The sequence below is a fragment of the Carassius auratus genome, chromosome 18 (genome assembly GCF_003368295.1).
Source record: "Carassius auratus strain Wakin chromosome 18, ASM336829v1, whole genome shotgun sequence".
Taxonomy (NCBI): Eukaryota; Metazoa; Chordata; class Actinopteri; order Cypriniformes; family Cyprinidae; genus Carassius; species Carassius auratus.
The window spans coordinates 22,599,962-22,627,346 of NC_039260.1; the positions used below are offsets into that span (position 1 = coordinate 22,599,962).

The 27,385-nt window shown below is 35.1% G+C and overlaps 1 protein-coding gene across 1 annotated transcript in view; it reads right to left on the reverse strand.

Annotated features, from left to right (window-relative positions):
- The window catches only part of nectin1b (nectin cell adhesion molecule 1b), a 109,676-nt gene that overhangs the window by 10,705 nt on the left and 71,586 nt on the right, over positions 1-27,385 (reverse strand). Inside the window, exons 2-5 of the mRNA XM_026288064.1 lie at positions 26,352-26,720; positions 23,287-23,586; positions 21,283-21,400; positions 14,488-14,639 (exon numbers count right to left, since the gene is read on the reverse strand). Of these exons, the coding sequence (XP_026143849.1) occupies positions 14,488-14,639; positions 21,283-21,400; positions 23,287-23,586; positions 26,352-26,720 (939 nt within the window). The remainder of the gene's footprint in view (positions 1-14,487; positions 14,640-21,282; positions 21,401-23,286; positions 23,587-26,351; positions 26,721-27,385) is intronic.

Genomic DNA, 27,385 nt, shown 5'->3' on the forward strand with positions numbered 1-27,385 from the left:
TGTCACTGTAAAAATGTCAACCTTTAAATGCGAGTCTGCGCTGTGTGATAACATGCTGGAAAACTGTTGACATGAAGAGATGATGACATTCATGGCTCTGACCTGAACTCGTGCTGGCACCCGCAGCTCACAAGAGATTTTCTCCAGAGAACGGGGTTGGATTTTTAGACATCCTACCGAAGCGCTGGTCTAATCTCATTTGGTCGCGACATCCTCGTATCAAACAATTTCTCTTCCTGACAGATAATCAGAACGACTGAGAATCAGAACGGAACATGCGTGGCTCTTGCAGAACACAATGAAGGCATGGCCTGCCATCTCTAAGCTGATATGCATGAGATTTTGACCAAATCAAGACCAAATTAATAATCATTTTAGCAGATAAGCTGTACGGTTTGTCAAATGCAAACATGTCTTCTTCATCTGGCTGTCAGAAGCAGCTGATGTCAGGAGAGAAGAGAGGAGGAAAGCAAGATTATATGAGGAAAGAAATGAGGCGAGCATCTGTATTACTGTTGCTTATATCTAGGTTTAGAAATACCTCAAATAATCCTAGAACAAATCTTTTCTGAAAATGTAATTTGGTTTAACAATCAAGAATCAAATAATATCATACTTTACTGTATCCTTGAATACACCATTATTATTATTATTATTATTATTATTATTATTATTATTATTATTATTATTACGACTAACCATTGCTTTTCATGATATTAACTACAACTATTATATAATTTATTGTTCTGTTGACTTCACCACATGACTGCTTCATGTTTATATATATATATATATATATATATATATATATATATATATATTAAAAATAATGAAGATTTTGTGCAAACCTACTCAATAAGTTGTTATTATTATTATTATTATTATTATTATTATTATTTTAATGTAAAAAGCCTGAGAAAGAGTATGCCTATTATAAAAATAAATAATATTTATATTATATAATATAATCATAAAAAATAATGCTTGAATTTTACACAGATGAAAACAATGCTGCGAGTTATAGACTTACAGTCTTTACAGTTACACACACTGTATAAAGGCTCGCGGTAACATTCGATAACATTGTTATTTTCAAAATTCTCTCTCAAAACTTTCCAAAACTGAAATATGGAGTTGTTGTCCATAGTGAAAGTTTTTTTTTGGAATGTTTTGTCAGCTGAACAGTCAATATGTTGTTAAACAAGAGTTCGGTCCATTGAACAAACTGTTCTTTTATCTCTCACAGCCATGTTTTCATCCCTGTCGAAATTAAGATTAATGCTTGACTATTTCTTGACTAAGATTAATGCTTGTTGCTGCATATTTATATAAATACACTACAAAATAGTGTAGAGACTATTTTCGCTCAGAAATTGCTAGCAAATTTCACAATCGTTTGCAGTGTGCAAGCCTTCCTCTCTGTTGTTTTTGTTGAATTTTCCCTGATAATTTTGGTATGCTTTGCCTAATGAGTGACTCACTGCCGAGGCTCTGACCCTGGGTTACTGTCTGACCCACTTACTCACCCTCCCAGGACTGATGCTCACAATGATAACAGACAGCGTGATGATAGTAGGAGGGGAAGGGAAGATGACGGGGGGCTGATCACTGCCAGACAAAACTCTGCACTGGCTGTGTGTCCTGCAGTGTGACTACTCCATCACAGACTGCAAATCTCCTTCCACAGAGAGCAGAAAATGGCCTCCGTGGTAGGAGGGGACAGGGGCGTCATAAATCGCAGATATGTGTTGTGGCTGTTTTCAGCCCTTCGGGAACACGCACTCTGCCTGTGATGTAACAGAGGTGGTATTAAGGAAGAGGAGGACAAATCGGAAAAGTATTGAAATTAATGCGTGAAACCATACAAATAACTGTAGGATTTAGTTTAAAATAATATTTACTCAGTAATTGCTAGTAAATATATATATATATATATATATATATATTTATATATATATATATATATATATATATATATATATATATATATATATATATATATTTTGCCATGGATGCTGGATGTTTCTAAACTAGCTTAACTAACGAGTAGGGATGCACCGAATGTTCGGCAGCTGAAATTATTCGGCTGGAAATAGCAAATAAAGCTCTTTCAGTGTTAAGACAGATAAACTGTATCGAACAATTACGTGACACGATCAAAACATGTCAGCAGTCTAGAAGTATTTAAAACTGCCTGAGAAAAATGTTGAAAACATTAAATGCATGTCTTCGATGAGAAGAGTAAGGGCTGGTTGTTGCTGGTTTCTGTGTGATGACTGAAATACTGAAAATACTGCAGAATGTAATATTTTTTCAATACACAAACAAATTGTGTGTATTCAAATATCTGCTTGTTAGCCAGTTGCCCAGTAACCTTTTTATTATTTTTTACAAGGCATGTGACAATGCAATACACACGACAAAAATCTTTCCAAATTCTTAATGAGAATCATTTACTGTTGATCTGTAAAATAAAACAAAGACAATAATACCAAAAATAATAACGAAAAAAGGCAAAATACATCAGGGAAAAAACGCGAAAAACAGTTCGGTATTCGGCCTTAGGCTCAGTGTTTGGTTTCGGCCAATAATTTTCATTTCATTGCATCCCTACTAACAAATCTTCATGCTAAACCAGGATCATTTGGAAGATTTCTGTGAGAATCAGAGCCTCGTGAGCAAAATGTCTTTGCCTGTGGTTTTTAATGGCATTTGAAATTTATTTGATGGAATTTTCTTTATGGAATATTAGATTAGAACTGTTAATAGATTAAAACGATTAAAGTATTATTAATGTCATACTATTTGAAATAATTAATTAATCATTGTAGTGAAATTTGCATGTGTTGCACTAAACAGATTTTGTCCAATTATATGTTGTGCAAAATACAGAATGTCCAACCCCCTGTCATTCCACCTGTAGTCAACTAAATCATTGTTTATAGGTGTTGTATAACTAAACCTTACACATATTCTTCACACAAACCGGGAATATGTCAACAAAGGACTGAAAATCGCAGTTATCAAGCGACTTCAAAAGGGACCGACTGTAACTGTCTCTCTCTCTTACAAAAAAAGGTCTCTCTCTCTGCTCCCAGCAAAGAAAGAGACCGAAAATGCAAAAAATGCAGAAAGGACGATGTGCATATGCTAATATCTCATTTGGATAATGAGGCAGAAGCTTGGTGGGAGCTGAAAAGTGGAAGTCACTTCCTGTAGAGAGCAGTGCAGGCCTGACTTCACACTCCATCAGACCAGCACACTCAAAGCTCGCCCAGGTGCTCACCCGCCGAGGCTCGCGGGACGCGGCACAGACCCCCCGACACGCGGCTTTGAGCTTGCTCTTCAGTCGCCTTGACAGCCACGTTGTCCTTGTGGTGAGAGTTTAATGATACACAAAATCCACATGTACGTCCTGCGGAGGGATGAATTATGCAGCAGGCAGTGTGTGGGAGCTCACAGTGTCATATCAGTCCGACTGAGACCGATTCCGCAATGACAAGCAAGACAAACAAATTTCACATCGCTGGAGGGATGTCACACCAAGCAAGACATTAAAACGCCTCATCAGGGTGCTATTCAGAAAGAAGGAGAGGGAGTGAGAGGATGAACGAGAGGGATGGAGAGAAGGAAACAAGTGGAAGTGACAAGGAGTGAGGTTAAATTTAGGTAAGACTAAGACAAATAAGCTCATTTGAAATGAAACTGATCCTATTTGATTGCTTCATACACATCTCTGGTCTTATAGTGATCAAATGATATCTTATTTCACTCATTTTGAATATGATTTGATGCTTTACAGAAGTAAAATGAGTGAAATGATTCAATCATGGAAAGCAGTAGATATATAAAATCACAATTATGAAAATATCTCAGTTGTGGGATAAAATTGTAATTAGGAGAAATCTCATCTTTGAAAAAAAAATGTTAATTATTAAATGTTAATTTTGGAAGTCACTGAAAATTACATAAAGTAATAAAGTTTAAATTATGATACATGAAGCTGAGATTATGATAAAGTCGCAATTATGAGAAATAATCCCACTTGTAAATTAAAATTAGAAGCAAAAAAGGTGGATATATGAAAAATAAAGCTGAAATCATAGGAAATTAATTTGAAATTATAACAAACTAAATGATGAGAAATGAAGTCTAACTGTCAGATACAACATTGCAACAATGAGAAATTAAGTCGCATCTGGAATTTTAAGATATTACTGAAGGTAAGAATTATGAAAAAGAGAACTTTGATATAAAGTAACAACTGTCAAATGTAAAGTTGGAATTATGAGATTTACAATTTTAATTATGAGACAAAGTATAGTTATGAGATAAAATTCCAGTTAGGAGAAATAAGTTTGAAACGATGAAAAAAAGTTACGGCAATTATGAGAAATCGAGTAACATGAGCGATGAGTAACAATTCTGAATTTGCGAACCTTACATTCTGGAATATAAATTCAAAATCATTAGAAATAGTTATATGTGTGAACTACAATTGTAATAAATAATGTTGAAATTATGACAAAATAAGTAAAAATTCTAAGAAATAAAGTCATAATTATGAGATAAACACAACTATGAGATATAAAGTTGCATTTGTGAGAAAAAATTATAAAGATACAATTAAACACAATTTATTTTTAGTCTTAGGTAGACATAAACATTTATTAAGAACATAAAAAGGTGACGTGTGCGAAGTCTGTCCCTCCCACCGTCCCCCTCAAGGGCCATATGAACAGCAGGAGTCACAATTCCTCGTACGTGTGAGCAGCTCTACACTCGCTGGGATTTGTATAATTGGAGTTTTGTATGGCGAATCAGCCCTTTGCTCCGAACCGCAGCGTGAATGGATTTCAAATGAGGCCTGTGTGATGTGAGCGGAGGCTGGCAAATATATTAAAAACCCTGACGTTTCCATGCAAATGAAATGCCTCTCAAATGGCTTCTTATCAATTCATATCCCAAGCTATCTCTCGCCTCTTCTTTGTGTCGTGTTTCACTCTGTTGCTCTATGCCGCTCTTTTTTCCTTTTCTTCCTTCACATTTTGCTCCCTTGTCAAGCCTGGGAGGACAGAACATGTGACAGGAGCGAACAGAGAGCAGGGAGATGCCAGGCCTTGACTCAGCCACTTATATAAAGCCAGTAAACACCCTCCGTCACTCTGTCCCTACATTCACCCTCATGCCTCAAGGGCTCACTTACGTTTCCATTTCATTCAATGGTCTCAAACGAATCCCAATATTGGGTCCACTCAAGCGTTTCTTCCAGCGACAAGTATTCCTTTATTTATTTATACTTTGGTTTGGTGTGGCTATGTTTTATTCATCTCATTTTCACCTTGTGGTGGGCATTTTTCTAACTTCACTCAGCCTTTTTTTCTCTCCTTCTGGTTCTTCCTCTCATTTTGAACTTCACTGTGAGGGATTGCTTGCTCAGGCGAGCGTGAACAGTTGTCAGCGGTGTGTAGCGGCACTAAGCTAAGCGGTCTTGGCTTCTTAAACGGAGGGGAGCTAAGTCACCTATGCCACATTAACCCGTGTTGTGCAACACGACTACAAACAGGTGACGTCATGGGCCTTCCTGACCCGGATGGGACATCAGAGTGTCACTAAGTCAATTTATAACAGCAAGCGCACACTGAAATTAAAACTAGTGCCCTATGATTTCTGCAATGTTGAAAACATGGATGGAATCACACAGTCAATTCATAAAAAAACTGCAATTTTGTGTCTGTGTATATTAAAGCATAAAATAGCTGCTCTTTACAAATATTCAAGCACACGTTATGCTCTGTGTTTTTAGTTTCTGTCGTCTCAAAATACTAAGACATGAACTTTATGTCCAGGGCTGCTCTTAGAGTCACCTCACCAGCAATTCACCACTGAATTTGATAAACCTCATCATAAGTCAGATATATGATGAGGTTTTGTGTGTGAAGCACGGAGAGATTTTTGCTTCTGTGTAAGCACAGAAGCAAAAATGTTTTCAAAACAACCCGTCAAAATAAAAGTTCAGTGTAATACATAATCACTGTAAAACAGAACATACTTCTCAATGTAATAATATTATAATATAAATAATATAAATAATAATAATAATAATAATAATAATAATAATAATAATAATAATAATAATAATAATATTTATTATTATTATTATTATTATTATTATTATTATTAATTACATTGTTAACTTAATTGATTAGATTATTATTATTATTATTATTATTATTATTATTATTATTATTATAATTCCAAATTTAATTAAACCAATACAATGAAACCCAGATACATAAAATCAGAACACTGAATTTGGGAAACAAGTGCTCTAAAAATGTATTGTTTGTTTAACTTTTAACAAATCATTGCTAAATTCTATGCATTTCATAATTTCAATTAATTAGACATGCTTTATGATTACAAATAAATAAATAAATAAATAAATAAATAATTTAACTACAAAAAATAAATGGTTTTCTCACATCTGACAAGGTCAATTCAAGGTTTACTGAGTAGTTCTGAGGGTGAGAAAGGCAAAAGAGACAGAGGAAAAGGCAGAAAGAATGAAAGAGAGAAAGCAGATGGAAAGAACCACACACTTGCCCTCTTCTCTTTCACAGGCGCGATAATTAGATAATTACGGGACCATCTTACACCTCTCTTTCTTACTCACTGTTCACATACATACGAGACTAGCGGTCTTCAACACTTCCCACTCAAAAACCCAACACACAGTTTGAAAAGACTAAAGCAGTCAGCACATAAATCTCCTCATTCATTTCTTTAATTACAGATCCCCACGGAACTGCTGATTGAGGAATCTCTTGAAGAGTATCCGTTTCCTCAAAAATGTTAGACCTCGAGTAATTTCATCAGACAAAGCCGGAGGAAATGCATGTCATAGGAAATATACAAATAGTAACATTAATGCAAATGATCCTGACCTTGAAAAAAATAAAATAATAAACCTTCCAATTAACAGATTAAAATTGTTACGTTTTTGGAGTGTTTTTTGTTTGTTTGTTTGGTTGTTTGTTTTTTTATTGACTTAATTATTATTTAGCTGATATTCAGGTAAGTTACTTATGTATGCATGTATGTATTTATTAATTAAATAAATATATAGATTCGGGGGCAAGTTGTCACTAATGTAATGTACTAATACAATATATCATGGACAAAACAAAGGTTTAATATTTTTATATGTTACCTTTTTTTCATCACTCAAAACAAGCGTTTGATATTTTTGTATTTACACTAACATTTCATTATGTATTTTTGTGTTGCATTTAATTAATTAATTTGTTTACTTATTTGTCTAGCTGATTGAACTGTAAACCCATATCAAAAGAAGATCATGTGCAAAATCAATAGAATTTTGCAGATGGTTTTGTATCAATTTCTAGAGTCTGTTGTAAAATCTCAAAATCCTTTCCCTTATGACTGTACATTAAATCTAAAACATCTTATTGACTGGCTGTGATTGACTATCTTATGTTCCACACACAAATTGCTTGTCACTGAAAAACTTGGTTAAGACATGCTGTAATAGGCTATTTAAATGCCGTTCACAAAAGGTCAACATGTTCAATGAACTATATCTTTTTTCCTGAGCAGTAATGGTGGAAATGTTCAATAGCGCACATTCAACAATAAACCTAGACTGTGTAAAAAGAACAATAACTACCCTGCTAATAGCTTACAGAATTTTTTAAATATATATATATATACTTTTTTTATCCTGGTTGTAACATTAGGGAAACCACTAGCACAGTTAGGTGGCCTGAAAACGAACTTAGCGTTAAATTGTTTAACACTTCTCATGCATTCAGCTTCAGCTATAAAGCATTCACTCCACTTATCTTCAAATCTATAGAGAGAAAGAGAGCGAGAGATAGTCAGCATGAGAGATAAGATGAAAGATTCAGTTCTGAAGAGCTTTGTCAAAGCACTACTGTTAATCTACAGCACATGAGACAAGCGATCAAACAACTTGACAAATTACACTCCTCAGAGCTTTTTAAAAGTGTATCGTCCACTGAAGCAGATTTTTAATCAAGATGCACTGGGGTGGGTCAGGGTACTTGAGATTCAACCTGGTATATCTAGTGGAATCTACTACACCTCATTTGTAGATTTCCATTCAATTGTGTGCAGTGTAACCGCGTTTGACGAGGTGAATTTCAATGGAGCCAGATGTTTATTACTACATGTCTGGGCACCGAATGCGGTAGTTCCCTGCATGCAGAGCACGGTCATATGGAATGCATTAGTGGCCACAGGATTTGGGTAAATTTCCAGCAGTATGAAAGACGGCTACTGGACAGTCACTTGTTTTCGTGTGTTTTTATTTGGAAGACACCTCATTTTGCATTCTGCCCTGTCTGAATGCTAAGTATAATCCAGTGAGAAGCAGAGCAAAGAAAATCTGCCTGGCTTTAGCAAGGCCTGTCCATAGCTGTTCGCGAGAAGAGAGATTGCGTTTGAAGTTTATGAAGCATCAGCACACGCTTTAACTGAGCCTTACAGTTCTAATGCCAATTCAATCCAGCGCAGAGAGAGAGGGGGAAAACCACAGGAAAACAGACAGAGAGAAAGAAAGGGAATATTAGAAGGCACTCTTCATTTCAACACAGCTTTAGTCATAGTTTTTTGTCTTTTTGTTGAAAAGAATTCTTACGTTTAGTCAATTCTTTGTTATACTGTATTTATTAATTTTATTACATTTCACTCTGACTGACATGGTATGCTTTTACAGTCAACAAAACAAATATTAGTTAAATGACGTAAATTTGTTTCTTTGAAAGTCTCTAAACTATTGCCCTCGACTCAATATTATGTTTTATGTATTACTGAATAATTTAACGGAGTGCCTATTTACACTATGTTCAAATAGCCCGCCTTGTTTGCAGAAGCTATTTACACTAACTCCACCCACCAATGTGTGATTCGGCTAGTCAACATTACGAAAGACTGCCATCAGCTCCAGTGGTGCAGATGGTAACACGTGTGTTGCATTTATTTTGATGCGATAGACCTGGATTTGAATCCGCCTTTTGGCAAAAAATGGTCTTCCTTTTCAAATTTTAAATCACATCAGAAAGACATTTATTTTCAATGAAATTTAAGTAAATAATCAAAAAGCTGAAAACAAAGTATTGGGTAGGGTAAGGGTAGGTGTAGGGAAGCCTTTATTGTCCCAATAAGGTGGGATCCATTTTAGAATTTGAATAAAATTTCACATTTACACTCAATACGTTATTTTTGCATACTGTTTTATAATATACTACAATACTGAGGTGCAAATAATTGTCACTTTTTGCAATAGTAGTATTATAAATAGCAGAAAATCTTGCAATTTTAACATAGTGTAAATAGAATCTATAGCTATTTGCACTTAGTGTAAATAGCATCTATTGCTATTTGTACTTAGTGTAAATAGCCTCTTTTGCTATTTACACTTAGTGTAAATAGCCTCTTTCACTATTTATACTTAGTGCAAATAGCTGCAATAATTTTAATTAAGTTTTTTTTATATATATACAGTATTTTTTTTTGTTTAAAATAATTTTATTGACATTACATTGCATCTTTAATCTCATCTTTATTAGTGTTGCAAAAAAAAAAAAGAAGAAACATCAGAAGACACATTTTTTGCTGAGTGGATTAACGCTGGTAGACAGAGAGAAAAACGTGTTGGTCACACGCAAAAGAAACAGAAAGCAACAATGAGAAAGAGAGCACAGCTGTTAAAGTTGAGATCTCCACAGTTTCATCTTCACAATGTTATCATCTCTTCCACACAGTCTCGCAGCTGTTGCGAGCTCCTGCAAGGGAGTGCCAGCCTCGCCGCGTGCTTCACACACAAAACTCTCCTTCTCCCAGGTGCAGCCAGGCGAACAATGGACAACCGCTTACGCAGTTCACAAGAAACCGCGGCAGAGACGTGGTGCTCGGAGTAAGCTGCGTCCATCTGGCACAGACGCCGTCTTTGCCGTTGCCCCAACGTTGCCAACACTGGGTAACCGGTCACATGGAGGCTTCAGTTCTCACATGGACTCTTTCAGAAACAATGTGTGAGGAACTAAATGAGCACAGAACACTGTTTTACAGCGTTTGAGTGGGCTGCTTTTGCCAGAGGTATCACTTCCACTCTTGGTATGAGAATGGAGCTGTAATAGCCCATATGTGCTCTCTCATGGAGAGGTTTCCCTCTAGCTATGATAAGAACAGATGGAAAAGCCTTATTAGCATCTCGTTTGGCCATGCAGAGCACGGTACAAAACCACAGGGAACATAGAGCTGTGTCGGTGAAAATTTACAGACGGTCAGGGAGTTTTTGCATTGTCATCCTGGACTGACAGCAATTAGATTATGCCTTTGCACTTTAAAGTCAACATGAGCTGTTTGCAACCCCTTTTACTTCTGCAACCTGAGTCTAGACATTCAGCAATAAAAATTAGCAGGGCAGGACTTGATTTTATCCATCAGGAACTGATTGAAGTAGCTGTTATACACCAGAATGGAACCAGGTGGTAGGAGGATCGAAGAGTAAGAGAGATTCGAGACGTCAGCCAATAAGATAATTCATTTTAGACGCAAGGCTAATTATTACATTTAGATTGCAAAGATTTTTGGAAGCAGAATAAGACCAAGAAAGTAAATGTAGGGTCCATTTTGATTTCATGTTGACTTTAAAACAAAAAAGATTCTGCAGTGGCTACAGTCCTCAATGCATTGTGCGTAGGCCGAACATTTCAGTCACGGTTATTAATGAAATACTCACAGGAATGTGAATGAGATTAATATGGAGCCGTAAAGGGAGAACAGCTGCTGCCATGGAAGTTGTGACTACAAATAAAACTATAATGAACTCATAAAAAAGGCACGATGAAATTGAAAGATTCAACACTGCAGATGAGCACATCGTATAGGATGTTTAAAGCCGCAGTGTGTCATTTCTGCACCACTGGTGGCACCAGACAAAATTGCAAAGCTAATGACTATTTCCCAAACATGTCTTTTATTGTTCAGTCAAGCAGGTAGCCTCAAACTCACGTCACTGTTTGAGTCAGAAGTTGGCAAGTTGAACACCACAGTGTTTACACTGCCTGCAAACAATTACCTGCAACTGTCTTGCACAAAAATGAAAAAGAAAAAGAATAAAATAAGTTACTCATGAAACACATCACACCACCAATCCCTCTTCATAAGTATCATTTTGATACTTCAATATCTGTTAGCTCTCCCACAAACAGAGAGGGAGAGAGACAGAGGTTCAACGACCTCCGGATGGAATGATCCATCAAAGGATAGACGTTGCCATAGAGGAGGGATCTATCATCAAATGGGCACATGCAATACGGAAACAATCCCCAGGCATTGCCAAACAGAGGTCGGAAAGAACAAATAAGGCTTTCAGTGCATGTTCTGCTGGCAACCTTTGGACAGCGAGAAGGAGAGAGGAGACGTGCAACTTAGTTTTTGAACTCTTTTCTGAAGAGAAACTTCCTTCTGTAAAGGGGATATGGAACTCATATGGAAATGTTTCACAAATGGGATGTATTTAATAGGTTGAGTGTTAAAAAGAAAATGGATGCTTTGGATAAAGTGTCCTGCCTCCCATAATTTTATGACTATATTAATCTCTCTTTACACCTGTACAGTATTGGCATTCAATTTATACTTCTATTCTCTTAATGTATTAATCTATTAATCTATTCTCCATGTAAAGCCTTACACCCAGTGGAATATATATATATATATATATATATATATATATATATATATATATATATATATATATATATATATATATATATATATATATATACTTGGAATTAGACTAAACTAAACTAAACTAAACTAAAGAATTGCATATGTGTTTTTTGTTGAGTATCATATTTGATACATGAGTTTTTTACGGATCATATAGTATTAACTAAAACAATATGAAAATCAAGAAAAACACACACACAAAGACAATTATGATTCTGACAAGACGTAAAATAATAATAATAATAATGATGATAATAATAATAATAATAATAATAATAATAATAATAATAGTAATAACAGTAATAATAACATTAATATCAGTTGTCACTCTAAATCTCCCAATAATAAGTCTTAGTAAGATTATTTTTAAATTCCTAGGTTTTATGATTTTCTGTAGTTTTCTGTAGGTTTTATGATTTTCTGTAGTTTTCATCATTGGGAGACAAAATATACAGTATATTGCGAACAATGCAATACAATGATAATGTTCTGGATAATAAAGTAAACCTTAGTTGCCTCAGTCCAGTAAGTGTTCATCTTAAGATATTACTAACAATATAAAAGCGTTTACTTTTAAAAAATAAGCAAGATTTATCTGCAAAAAGATGTGTACCACAACCTGAAGTGGTCGTTTATATATATATATATATATATATATATATATATATATATATATATATATATATATATATATATATATATATATATATACTAAACGTTCTTTAATTGTTCAAACGAAAATCTCCTGGAGAAACATCTAAGGCAAAGTTGAGACTTGTGTGAAATATAATAGATAAACTATTAAAAAAGCAATAACATTTTCCACTGCAAAGCACCAAAGTTCTGTAAACTCACATCTTGACCTATTGCTGAACTCTCACAATTTCCTGAACTGCCGTTTTGAAAATGATCAACAACATCTCTCCCGAAGCAGACGTGCTCTATACATATCAGCGGCGGAAATTTCCCGCCTGCAGAATATTTTCCTTCACCACTCCTCATTCAAAATCAGCCATTCAGACTTCCATTAATGCATTGCCTGTGCCTGCGGAGCGTATCATCGAAAACCTGCCACGGAATGAGATGACATCACCACATCCGCAACACATCACCAGAATCTCCAGCTGAGACGTGGCGGGACGACGAAGGCCTGGAAGTTTACACGCAAACACACCCACACAAACAAATAAATGCAATGACAGAGAACAGCCAAGCGTCGACTCCAGCATGCAAAGCTATGCATGTTAAAAGCTCCCCGTTGAAGCGAAGAGAGAGGCGCACAAGCTATTATCAGAACAAAACTGCAGAAGCTCTCTTCAAATATTGGACCAATTTTGAGGTTCTGCTCAGCAATCTAGAGCAGCATCACCTCCTTTCATTATCATCTTTTGTTCTTAATGTATTGCAAAGCCTGAAGAACGAACTGCAGGTGTTTGAGATGACAATTAGAGTGAAGGCAGAGAAGCGGCTCCAGTTTTGTTCTGTTTTCATTTGTAGTTCTTGTTTTCACACAAGTAAAGGCGGAGAAGACGAAGAAGATGTGGGATGCGAAAGTAGCTTGGAGAAATGTGAGTTTGTTGCAAAGTGCCTGTGATCAATACTAAAGAGGCAACAAAACTGTGATGGTATTTTGGGGAGAAAATGACAGAGTGCTTTATTCTGAATCTAGCATCTATCTGTTTGTGAGTTAATTGTGTGGCTGCTGGCACTGTAGCCTGATGTGTGATGTGACTGAGATAAATTAAAGAAAAGGAAATTATAGCAATTTCTTCTTCACTGTCAGGTCGTACCATAGGTAGGAGGCCAACCTCTATAAATGCAGCAGTGCAAAAACAATGCATGTGCAGGCTTCAACATGAACAAAAAGTATTTTGACACTAAAGCCACATGTCAAATGTTTGAATGCCATTTGCCTTAGATAATAAACTAACAAATCAAATAGCAATTATTTTTTTAAAACAGCACTATTACACTTTTGGACAACCATTGGATTAAAAAAAAATAATAAAAAGAATCTGACAGTCAATCAGTTTTGGATTAAGACAAGCAAATATATTTTTATTTAGACTGCAAAAGGAAAATTACATCTGAATTATACTAGTCTTATATAGTTAAGAGAATGTATTAAATATAATCTTATTTTATTTTATTTACTTATTTTTATTTTTTATTTTTTACTGTAATTTATTTTGTTCACAGCACTGGTTGTATATATATATATATATATATATATATATATATATATATATATATATATATATATATATATATATATATATATATATATACTTTATATAGAATATACATTTATAAAATATATATTTATATACCTTTTTGGAGAAAAACAAGAGAACAAAAAACTAACAAAAATGTATATATATAAATCTGTTGATTTATTTATTCTTCATTGATCATCAGCGCTCAATTGAATCAGAAAGTAAACAAAAAACAAAAATAAAAACCAACAACCTTGGCTTGAGTGTTCAAATACTTTTTGTAGCCACTGTATCTGTGTGTTTGATGAAGAGTGTTCAACGAAATTCTAAATGAGCTTGTAAAATAAATAATTCTTATTCTACTGCTCTTTGTAGTGGTCAATTCCTACAAAACTCACATTTCTGGAGCTACTATCACCTGGGCCCATGTTAAAGCTTTTCCAGCACCAAAACACGCACTTGATAACTCAGATAAGCATCCGTAACTTACCCGTCACGTTGACCTCTACCAGTCCAGAGCGTGTGCCGATGCTATTGGTGGCGTCGCAGACATACGTTCCTCCGAACTCATAGGTCACCGGGCCTTTGAAGAACAGGGTGTTGTTCTTGATTTCAATATTGTTTGGAAGCGATCCATTCAACCTGATAAAAACAAACAGATAATACTTTTTAGCTGTCCCGTATGAAAACAGAGTTGGCTGGGAGACAACACCAACTCACATTGGTTAAGACTGAAATGATAGGTATTATCAGTAGATCAACTGTTACTATGTGGAAAGATTCAATCTTCTTTGTTAAAACAAACATACCAAGCATTCCAACAACTGCACATCTTAAACCGGCAGACGTGAAGGGTGGTACTACAAAACGTGCGAATGGGCCCCTACGGGCCTGAATGTTGCCCCGGGAACGAGGGAGTAGTTTGAAATGGCGAAGACAAACAAAGACAAAAAGTAGAGATGTCACATGTGGAAAAAATTTGTTGTTTTGCTGCCACTCTTTCCATTCTGGGCTGCTGCACCTGACACTGGATCCCAAGTGATAAAGACAAACCGATCAAGAAAAATATGGAGTATGACTTACAGTGTGGCTACACTTTAGACTTTAACTGTAGTGTCCTAATTCTGGACTCTTCATGGTTCAACTGCCCTGTGGGTCTAGACTTGCCTCATTCTTCTTCTAAAGTTCGACAGAGGTCACAATCTCTGGCAATGCTCTTGTGGCAGATGTTCTCTTTGCCTCTTATCAGAGATCAGTATAATGATGCCTCCCCAGGCACCAGGCACCTTCAAATCATCTAGTTCCCACTTAACAAGTTCCTTCCTTCCATCTCAATGACACCCGGTGTACTTTAGGGTCCGGTTGACTGGTGGTGTCCTTTATAAGTATCTTTCAAACCTTCTAATGGTAGTATTCTCAAAGCAAGACATACGAAACAGTCGATCTGCTAGTACAATAAGGCATCCAAACAATATAACGGACCATTTATTCAGGTCAACAAAAGGGTGAGAGTAGAAAGCATGGTAGAAATCAGGTCAAGTCTCAGTCAGAGCAGAACAGAACAGAACATGCATAAACATTGTGTACTATAAGATGAATGATAAAAAGCACAGTTCTGATCCTATTTGAGTAAGCCTCATCTGAAGTTGTTCACATTATACTCAACTGTGAATGCACATGAACTTAATTCTATATTAATGCGGCATAAACATTGATATTACCAAATTTATAATATTCAGACTTGCCGAATTTGACCAAATTGTATGTTCAGCTTTCCAAATATCGTGATGTGAAGTAAAAAGAACCAAAATAGCATCAGTATTAACCACCTTTATGCTTTATATTTTAATATTTCCATTCTAAATACTATGTTTAATGTTTTAAAATGACTGGAAATACATCATAAAATAAAATCATTATTTTAAGGATGCCTGAAGCTATCAACAACCCTGGGTAATAATTTTTAAACGGAACTTTCTAATCCTTAAAAGTGAACACAATATTAAGCTATGCTAATGACCTATAGTATACTCGGAGGATGAATCATTATTTGTGATTATTTGTATTAACACATTGAATTATTTATTTTATCGTTTTGCTTTTGTACTTCACTGTTTCATAAAGGCAAAGCCACCTTAACCACTACAGTGATTTTACCATGGATAAATGGTGTCATTAGGTATGATGCAAAGCAAAGCAATGACTACTAAAAGTTCAATTACAAAATGTATAACCCTCACTAACACACACCACTACGTCTATCCTCAGACAATTTCACGCAAAACAACTCCTGGTTTGGGTTGTATTGTTTTTCAAATGTGTTTTTTTTTTTTTTTTTGTCTTTAAGCAGAAGTCATCTGTTTTCTAAACTGTTGTTGTATTATTCATAACCTAGTTGAGGACACGGCCTGTGAGACAGATTTCAGCCCAAAAAACGCAGAAGGTATAATGTGTTTCCCTAAATGCTGACTGCTGCAAAGCAATCTGATAAGATCCAGCAGACGGAAGACGGGAGGAGAGATAGATAAGGAAATTTGTCACAATGAGCTGTCTGAAGATAAACTCTGAGTGTGAGTGTTTATGACTGTTCTGCTTGCTTTATGATATATTTATGGTAGGAATCTCTGAGGCATGTTTTGATAGCTGGGAAATTAATGCAAATCTGAAACTTAAAGGGTGCGTAGGTGTGTAAGAGAAGTCTCATCATATTTCAAAGAGAAATCTGAAATAGAAGTTATATTTCATATAGTAATGCTTAGCCAGACTTTTGAGCATCACCATTAAAGTCTGGCCCAAGAATCAGCCAAGAATCACCAACTTTGGAAAAGACTGTCTGGAAGACAAGTAAAGTTATCAGTCGCAGTTCACAGTTTCATTACAGGAAAGGTCATCCTAAATAGTTGCAAATCTATCCAATCCGACCAGAGCTTACCAGATCAAAAAAGTACTCCAATTTTGTGCAATATGCATCAAAAGGATACAAAAGTCTGTGTGAAATGGATATTGCGACTGAATTTACTTGTTGCAAAGATTCAATGATCTTAAACTATTGTAACATATTTTAGAATTAAATTGAATATATAATGGAGAATTCAATTCAATTCAATTCATGTTTATTTGTATAGCGCTTTTTACAATACAAATCGTTACAAAGCAACTTTACAGAAAATTATGTTTCTACAATATTTAGTAGTAGCTAGTAGTTTGTGCACATTTGACAGGATTTTAGAAAAAATAAAAATAATACTACGAGATGTAGTCAGCTAGATGATGAACTATCAATATTATTAAGGTATTATATGATGCAGTCACACATTTAGCAATAATTGTTAGTTCTGTTTGTTGATTCAGGGTTAGCATCATCTGAGGTCCTCTGATGGTCAGCATCATCTCTTCTCAGGTGTTCTGGATCCAGACTGGAGCTTGTGTAAATCAATTTAAAAGAATATTTGATTCAGTTTGTTGTGAAGTTGAGTCGACTTTACAATATTTTATAGGTAGGCTATTTCTGAATGAAACAATATCAAATGAGACAAAACAGAGGGCAGGGCTTGGTTTTAGTGCACTTCCTTGCCATCTTTAGCTTATAGCAGACTGACGGTTGGAAGAGAGTGGTTAAGGATGTTTTGCAAAATCAGAGATGAAACACTACTTGATTTAAGATTACAGAAAAAAAAAAGTGATTTAACTTGCACAGAATAATTTTTTCACCACAAGACTAGGAATGAGTTCTATCAAAATCACTTTCTTGTAACCTTGTACACAGAGAGCATTATTTGTAGGTTGACAGAAAATGTAAACACCATGCAACTTTCAAAACATTGCTTTGTATTTTTAAGAATCCAATCAGGCTGGCATAGCAACGTTGGCTCAACCAATAGCGTGAGTTTGGGGAAGTCGACCAGTAGCAGATCATGGAAGTGTTTGGAAAACCTGCAATCTGGTGAAGCTAGTGGTGCAGAAATGACACACTTTGACACATACTCTGTGTTCTTCCCAATGCAATTCTCTGTGCATTTTCAGAAGGCCGTTTGTGTAATAAGTAACAATATTCAGCGTTATGCCATTTAACAGACTTCCACACATTTGTAATTTAACTGCAGCTAGTGCTTGTGAGTGTGCGTCCATAGTTGCTCTGGATTAAAACGTTCTGCAACAGTGTGGTGATGACCTCCTGTGTAGCGCCCAGGGGACCCTTCAGAACACATTTGGTGTCCGCTCTCCACTGCTGCTGTGGCCGTCCCCTCTTATCTGTCACGTTGGCGCCCGTGTCTCTCCCCATCACTGTCTTTTCCTCCACCTCACTCTGTAATCACACCATTCTCCTCTATCTTACCTTATTCTCCCATTGTTTATCCTATTGCTTTTCAAGCAACTCCCACTGTTGAGATATATTCTTGCTATTTTTAGGGGTGCTTGCATCTTTCTTTTATCTGCTTTTCAAAGTTGAGTCATCAGTGTTACATCAGTGTTAGTGTGTGTGTGTGTGTTTGTGTTCACTATACAGGATTATTTTTGTAATACTGATCCTATTCATTCATCACTGATACTTTTATAGTTTTTATTAATATATTGAATTAGTACTTTTTTCATATCGGCATGGTTGTGATTCAGCATTAGGTAATCACAATATCGCACTGCTACTTGTGTAATATTTCATTTATACAACAGATTGACGGCACAAGTGGGTAAATACATAAGAAACAACAATGGAGTGCCTTAAAAAAATAATAATAAATAAATAAAAATACTTTCCTCCACTGTGGATTCTAATCTAAATTTGACATTTTAACATCTGATCCCAAGTCACTGTTACTAATTTGAAAACGTCACTTTACAACTAGTTATGAAGTAATGTTGAGTTGCTTTATTGCTCTATATGGCTCACTGTATTTATGTAGAGCATTATGAGAGAGAGATGGACTGAGCGAGTGTGATCTAAATCTGATACAGCATTCATTCATTAGCTCAATCTCATATTCAAAATAAAACATTGGAGGAAAGTGATATCTTTGTCATACTATCCTTTCATCTTTTTGGTGATTTCTGATGACAGTGCTGCTCAGTGCATTTATTGGATGTGTCTTACAAGGTGTTGTTGAAAGTAGAAAAAAAAAAAAAATCTTAGTTTGCCATTCTGTTTCAGTCTTTTTTAAATATAAATGCCTTTACTGCTAACACAATCATAAAAAAAAAGAATTATCATTGAATAATACTATTTTACATACAACATCAACAGCCATCATTGTTCTCACTCTCTTGTTCTCATCTTTTCCCTTCTTAATTCCCATTTTCCTCATTTCATCCTTTTCCTTTTCTCTTTGATTCTACTTCCAGTCTCAGCATGCCAATTACTATTAAAAACTGCCTCAAGAAGACCTAAGTGCCATCCACGAGTCCCTCTTCACAGAGTTGGCTGCTGTATATGTGTCCTTTGATACCCTGAATAGCCCAGAATGCTCAGCGCTTTCTCTCTCTTGTCCTTTCTCATTAAAACCCACCCCAGTCTACAGAGGCAGTGCACCCTGGGCATTGCCAGCTATTAATCCACCACAGCTGAAGTCCGGTGACATGTTTTCCTTTCCCAGCTTTCGCTGCCTAATTACTGAACAAATTGCCACATTTATCTCTCAGTTTTTTGTTTTTTCTTTGCTGCAAAATTCCTCCATTTTTAACTGTAAGACAAAACCTGCTCGTCTACTGTGTCCAATGTTGTTGGTGGTGTTCAGTATTGTTCACATTTACATACACATGCATTCATGGGGATCTGTTAGGTGATGAATGACAGGATATTTCGCGGTGCTAATTGCCATATAAGTGTGGCACATGCGCCAATGCCGTGGCCCTGAATTATAATGGTGCACAAGGGAGTTCGAGTAGAAGGTTACATGGGTCATCTTACAGAGTTGACCTAACCCAGGGGTGCAGGAACAATCTGGAACCGCACATTAGAAAACTTATCAGCTTGTCTCATGAATATTAATTAGGTGTTGAAACAAGTGATAGGCTGATAGGTCAGGCCAATTAATTGGCATCAGCTTGCTGTGTCCACTGGCCCAAGAGTGTAAGCTGTAAAATCTGCGAGCAGTTACTTGTTTATTTATTTATTGTTATTTTATATTTATTATTATTATTATTGTTGTTATTAATATTATTATTATTATTAGTAGTAGTAGTAGTAGTAGTAGTAGTAGTAGTAGTATTGTTATTATAATAATAATAATAATAATAATAATAATAATAATAATAATAATAATAATAACACATCTACAACTAACCTCTCAAAAGACACTAACACACAAAGCTTCACAAATACAAATTTGTAGTTGGCTAAAATGTTGTACCATTAAAAATAAAAAATATAATAATAATAATAATAATAATAATAAAATGTAAAACGCCCTTGACCTCACATAAACTCTGGTATTGTCCACAGAAAAGTTTATAAAACAGACCTGAGACTGTCTTGTCATATTCATATTCATTTGATACGCAAAGTAATGATGTCATTTTTTGCCAACATACTTTGCATCCAAACCCGTAGCACCAGTAACTCGACAACAATAGCCATCAGAAGACTCAAGATCCGGTTTCACTGTATATCTCTTTCTCTGTTCTTTCAAACCGGTAAACATTCAGAAGTACACAAAGCATAGCTTATTTTCTCATGTTTGATCTTGTTTGAAAAGTTATCAATGGCTCCCTGACTTCTGAATAGACCCATTGTAAACGGCTTTACTTAACTTGATTGAGTGCTAACCACCAATGATAAAGAAGTAGTTTATGGAAGGAAATTATAATATTATCAGTCATAACACATCAATGCTGTCATGTAGTATTACAGTAAACTGAATATTTCAGAAGAGAACTCTTCAAACATCAGTAATCTTTTATTTAGTTTAATGATGCTGATATACGCAGCTAGTTAAATCTATCTATCATTTGTTTGTTCATTCACTCATACGTTTAGTTGTTCATTCATTTCTTTCATTCAGTTGTTGTGAAGTCTATTATTTGAAATATGTAAAATGTGATACAAATGAGTAGGTGTGTGCAAACCTTTGACTGTTTTGACATTTCTGATAATAATGTGTAACTGAAAAAAAGATTTCAAATATTACAAAGTCAATATATAATATATGGCAAAAAACTGTTTGCTTTTTATTCTTCCTCTTTATGCATTTTACTCAAATACATTACTCATTCATCATATTATATTAATAAACTGAGATAAAAAAAGTGATTATTTGTAATGTAGATTAATAGGAAAGCAAGAAAAACTCACAGTTTCCACTGGTAGACGGTGACAGCTGGATTTGCATCTGCATTGCACGTCAGCTTTACATCTTGACGATTCAGATACCAGTTTCCGTCGAATCCCTCGATTTTTACCTCTGGCTCATCTATATAAAAGAAAAAAAAGACAGCTTTTCCATGTCACATGACTTGACGCTGGTTGCTTGTCATGATACTGATTAACGGCCTGGGCTCATAGCTAAAAGGTCAAGAGTTTACATTAGCGATTGGGAGGAGAGCCAACAAGTGAAGGGTTACTGAGACTACAACAACCACTGTGCCCTTTAGCTACCCACTTAGCCCCAAGCTGCTCCAGGGCAACTATTTCAGAAATTGGCCTAATTGGATAAGAACCTCCGCTAAATGGCAAATTTCAATTCATTACAGCACAATTTTTTCTATTAATGACAATATTAAAATGCACTGCATACTTGATGGTACCGGTCAGTAATTTCTATGTCTCTTCAGATTTATTCTTAATTGCTTTCATGAGCATGTATAAGGCCGAGCAAATTACATTTGGAAATGTTATACCAAAGGGTAACTTAATTAACAAAACACTCAAAGAAAAATAAAAGAATCAGGACGAGGGATTCTCTGTGAACTTATTGCTCTAAAAACGGCCTTTCACACTGCAAAAGCAATGTATTCAATAGTGAAGTGTGCATGGGTGAATAGGTGGATTTCCTCTGTCTGTGTGCTGTATGGGGGCTGCAATACTGCTCTAAACTGCCCTAAACAATAGCTGATAACAACAGTGCTGAGACAGGCCAGTGACACATCTCTTCATGTTCTGAACCTCCTCCGCAGGCCTTGCATAACAGTACAGCATTAATGCTAACATCTTAATACCGAGCACAAATACTGTTTAGACATTCTTTGACATTCGAGTGGGGTTTTATACAAATATGTCAGATGGATCGTTACATCAGCTCAATGATTAAAACAGTTAATGAAATCTGAATTTTGAGAAAACTGTATATATATATATATATATATATATATATATATATATATATATATATATATATATATATATATATATATATATATATATATATCCATTATATACTGATCAAATGTTTGGAACACTGAAAAGTTTTCACAATATTTTTTCTTTTTTTCCTTTTTTTTTTAGAAAGAAGTCACCATACTGCATTTATAAAAATAAATACAATGAAAACAAATGAGCAAATATTTTAATGAATGAATGTACATTATTATTATTTTTTGTACATTTTCAAAAAGTTATTTATTCCTATGATAGCAAAGCTGATTATTATTATTATTATTATTATTATTATTATTATTATTATTATTATTATTATTATTATTATTATTATTATTATTATAGCAGTCTTCAGTGTGACACCAGAAATGATTCTATTATACTGATTTGGTGCTCACTTATTAATAATGGTTCTTATTACAAATATTTTTGGTGGAAATCATGCTACATCTTTTCATGAATCTTGATGAATATAAATTCTAATCATATGATTCTAATGAACATAATGTTCAATGAACAGCCTTTATTTCATAACATAAATATTTTGTACCATTACGATTGCCCTTCCTGTCACTTTTGATCAATTTAATGCATCCTTATTGAATAAAAGCTATGATTTATTTGCTATAAATTCGCTAGCAAAAAATAAATAAATAAATGTTTCTTGAGAGGGCAAAACAGTAAATTAGAAGACACATAATATTGGTATAACGAAGCTGAAAATTCAACTTTTAAATATATTAAAACTGAAAACAGTTATTTTTAATTGCAATAATATTTCACAGTTTTGCTGTTTTTACTGTATTTTTAATCAAATAAATGCTTTATGTCTTGATGAGCAGAAAATACTTTATTCAAAAACATTAAATAAAGAAATATCCCAAACTTTTGACCAGTTGTATATTTTATACATATTTATCAACAACATAATTTAATGTGTTCTTGCAAAAATTTGAAAGACATGAAGAAAACCATGGTCCTTACACTGAACGTTGAGTATGACGCTTTCTATAAAGCGTTCTGCGCGGTAGGTGACGATGCAGCTCAACTTCTGACGATGGGTCTCGCGGCTGGGCAATACGATATAGTTACTGCGCACGGTCACGGTGCCATTCGGATTGCGCGTTTCCTGAAACGTGGCTTCGCCCTTCAGAGTGGTGTCCCATTTGATGACGCTAGGAGGCTTGCCGTTAGCCGACATGCAAGTGGCCACGGGCATCTTGCGTCTCGGCGTCCTTGCCACGATGGTGGGTGAATTCAAGGTCATCTTGGTCACTGGCCGTGCTGGAAGAAAGAAGCATACAATAAACAACACTGTAAGATACTAAAGAACTGTGTGAACAGAGGTGCCCTTGAGAAAATGCGAAGTGAAAACAAATCCTTTTTTTTTTTTCTCACTGATCCAGTGCCTCTAACACTAATCTCACCATTCTGAAGTCTTTTTTTCCCCGTCAGTATAAATCAAGCAGTTCACTCATTTATTTTTCCCCTACCCTGTGTTCAAAGCTAAAGCATCAGTCAAGCACTCAAACAGATGTAGAAACCACTCGTTTCTCGCGGTGCCCAAAGTCATCCAATCTCGATCCTTTATGGGCTGCCAATTAGCAATTAGCAGGCCCGCATCAAAGGGGAAGATGTGTGTTTATGTAAGTGTGTGTCAAAGAGTACTGATAGCAGGACTGAGGTTTGTGGCGAGGGTTGATATGACATGAAGAGGCTCTTTGAAAGCACTGAGCTGGTTATCGTCGTTCAGGTTGCTCACTCTTACTGCAGAGCCAGCGTTCTCAGAGGACGCATGTGAACGTGATATACAAAATGGGCTTGGGAGTTAACGAGCCACACTAGTAAAAAAAAAAAAAAAAATTGTACTTGAGCCAAGCAGCTCCCGTTGCTGGCTTAATGGAAAACATATCAACACTTCATTTCTAATTAGATCTGCAATCAGTGGGAGCATAACCCACCTCTCTAACGAGATACTCCTCTCTTTCACTCCAACACACACACACACACACACACACACACACAAACACACGCAAACATACACACACACACACACACACACAAACACAGAGATACATGCACATACATCATGGTGTTTTTCCTAACCTGTGCAGCTTCCTAAGAGACAAAATACAGCTCTGCTCTTGAATTAATTGTGTGTGGAAGAAAAGCTTTTATTGATGTCTGTTTAGGACATTTATTAAAGTTCACCCAACAACAGAGACTTACGCACCCTCACTTTATACAAACCATACTTCATCTTAGGCAGAATGTCTGAGAATCGTTTTTTTTTTTTTTTTTAATACAATGAAAGTGGGTCATGATTTAAACAAGCTCAAAAAGGCAACATAAAAGTAGCCCATGTTACATGTCTTCTGAATTCATTTCATACAGATCAATTTTAACCTATTTTAACCTGTAGGCCAAACTTGTTCTTTCTTTTTTCTTTCTTTTTTTCTTTTTTTTTTTGTGAACCACTTATCTGTAACTGGATTATTATAGTTAAATACCACTGATGATGTAACAGTTATAATTTGAATTTAGTTTACTTAAAAAAAAAAAAAATGCAAAAAAAAAGCTAAAATTATAAATAAAATGTAAATGTAAATATAAAATAAAACTGAAAAAAAAGTGTATATATACACAAAATGGATTTTACCTAAACTATTTATTTGGAGTATTTAAACATTTCAATTATTTAACAACACATGTGTATGTTTACTTGTATGTATGTATGTATGTATGTATGTATGTGTGTATATATATATATATATATATATATATATATATATATATATATATATTAAATTGAAATTTTTTGATTTCATGAATTGTATGCTTTTCATCAACATACAAACCCCGTTTTGGAAAACCCTGATCTACTGTATAGCTTCAGAAGATCTGGAGTCATTTGAGCTACTTTTACTGAGTGAATGGTCTTTTTGGAGCTATACTGTATAAAACCCTGTCCACTTTTGTTTTGTCAAAAAGCAGCTCGGACATTCTGCTTAACCTCTGATTTTGTATGTCAAGGAAACAACAACATAATACAAGGTTGGATTCATTTAATAAAATGAAAGCTTATCTTCACCTGTGTATGTAGCTTTTGTCAAGAACATGGAAACATTATACCTGCAGGTCGAGGCTGAGATGCCGCTCTTTCTGTTGGGGTTGAACACTGATCAATACATTTCAAGCGTAGTGAAGGTTTTAACCATGCACAGTACAGACCTGGAGCGGTCAAGGACAAAGATGATTTTTTCTGAAGGGCTTACAGGGTTATGAATAAAATATTGCTGAAACAACATCCATTTACACCTTACTACCTGCTAACCGGGAAGATGCCTTTAATAAAAAAATTCTCACCATGTCAGTGCTAAGAGTGTGGAAAATATTTGAGAAAATGACACCTACTTCTTTGCTGTCCATACATGGTGTTATATGTGTGCAGAGAACCTGCTGCTGCGTGCAAATCAGTCTTTTGGCACTGAATGCTAATTTTCATAGAAATCATTCACAAAACATTTATATTGAAAACTGTCACATTTCATGTGAATTCACTTCAAATTGTTTGTAAAACCATTCTTGCATGAAAAATATGATTTCTGTGTTAATCATAAACAAATTATTCACACAAACTGCATCAGTGTTTATGCACAATTTTGTAAACTGTTCGGAAAGCATTCATCCAATGAGTTTTTTTTAAGTAACGCTCTTTGTAAAAAATAAAATATTTTGTTTATTTATTTCACTTTGTTAATACAATTCTTACATAAATTGTACCATTTAATGTGAATAACTACATGCATGTTTAATCTTACACACAATTTAGCGTGGCATATAAATATTTTTGAACAAATTACACAATTTGATCCGCTTGTTATTTGCGAATGAAGCCCATTGTAACATTAATGTGACAATGTCAGAATTATTTTATGAACAACAGAAATTAATTCTGCTCATGTTCCATGAATGATTCCCATTGATGCTCTGTTTATGAATGTGCTCTTTTCTAAGTAGAACAGCACTATGTAGTGTGGTGCTCTTACCAAAGACGGTGAGGTTGACCATATTCTCCCTGTTGCCTGCTGGGAAGGTGGTGTACTCGCAGATGTAGGCTGCCTCATCAGAGAGCCGTAGGTTGCTGACCACAATAGTGGTATCCTCTAGAGTAGAAGTGGACCTCTGGCGCAGGTGCTTGAAGCTCACACGGTCTTTGAAAGGGGGCAACACTGATACTCCCAAGTCTGGGTTTGCGGTGGCGACGTTTTGTTTTGTGCCGTTTATCACCTTTTGCCAGGTGACCTGAGAGATCTTCACTGGTGGCTTACCGTTGATGAATACACATCGCAGCTCGACCGTATCTCCCACAAACCCTGACTTACTGGGGTCCGTCTGCACCGACTGCCCGTTTCCTGCTGCAGAAAGACAAGAAGAGAGACATTACAAACAAGTCAACCAATCCGTGCTGAGAATGATTGTTAATGAACTAAACTTATCGATACTCAGGAAATTTAGCAAAATTCATCAATATTAAAATGATAGTTAAACAAAAAAATAATAATTCTGTCATTTATTACTCACTATCATGTCGTCTTAAAGTCATAACACCTTTTTTCATATTCAGAAAAATAACATACACACACACACACACACATATATATATATATATATATATATATATATATATATAATTATTCTTATTAATTTTTATTTTATTTTTTTATCTAAGAACTTTCTCTACGTAGACAGCAATCAAACTGACAGTTTAAGGCCCATAAATGTAGCAAGGACATCATTAATACAGTCCATGTGACATCGATGTTTCATACGTAATGTTATGAAGCTATGAGAATACATTTTGTGTTTTAAAGAAAACAAAAATAATGACTTTATTCCGTTAAAATTATCTACACAGAACACAAAAATAATTCTTTTTTTTTCAACAATTCTTCACTTCCGAATCACCATCCGTCACCATTCACGAGAGTACATGTTCTACATTAGCAGCATCGTGCACTTGCATCTTGGTACTTTTGTGAATTGGTGCGAATGGTGACTCGGAAGTGAAGAATTGTTGAAA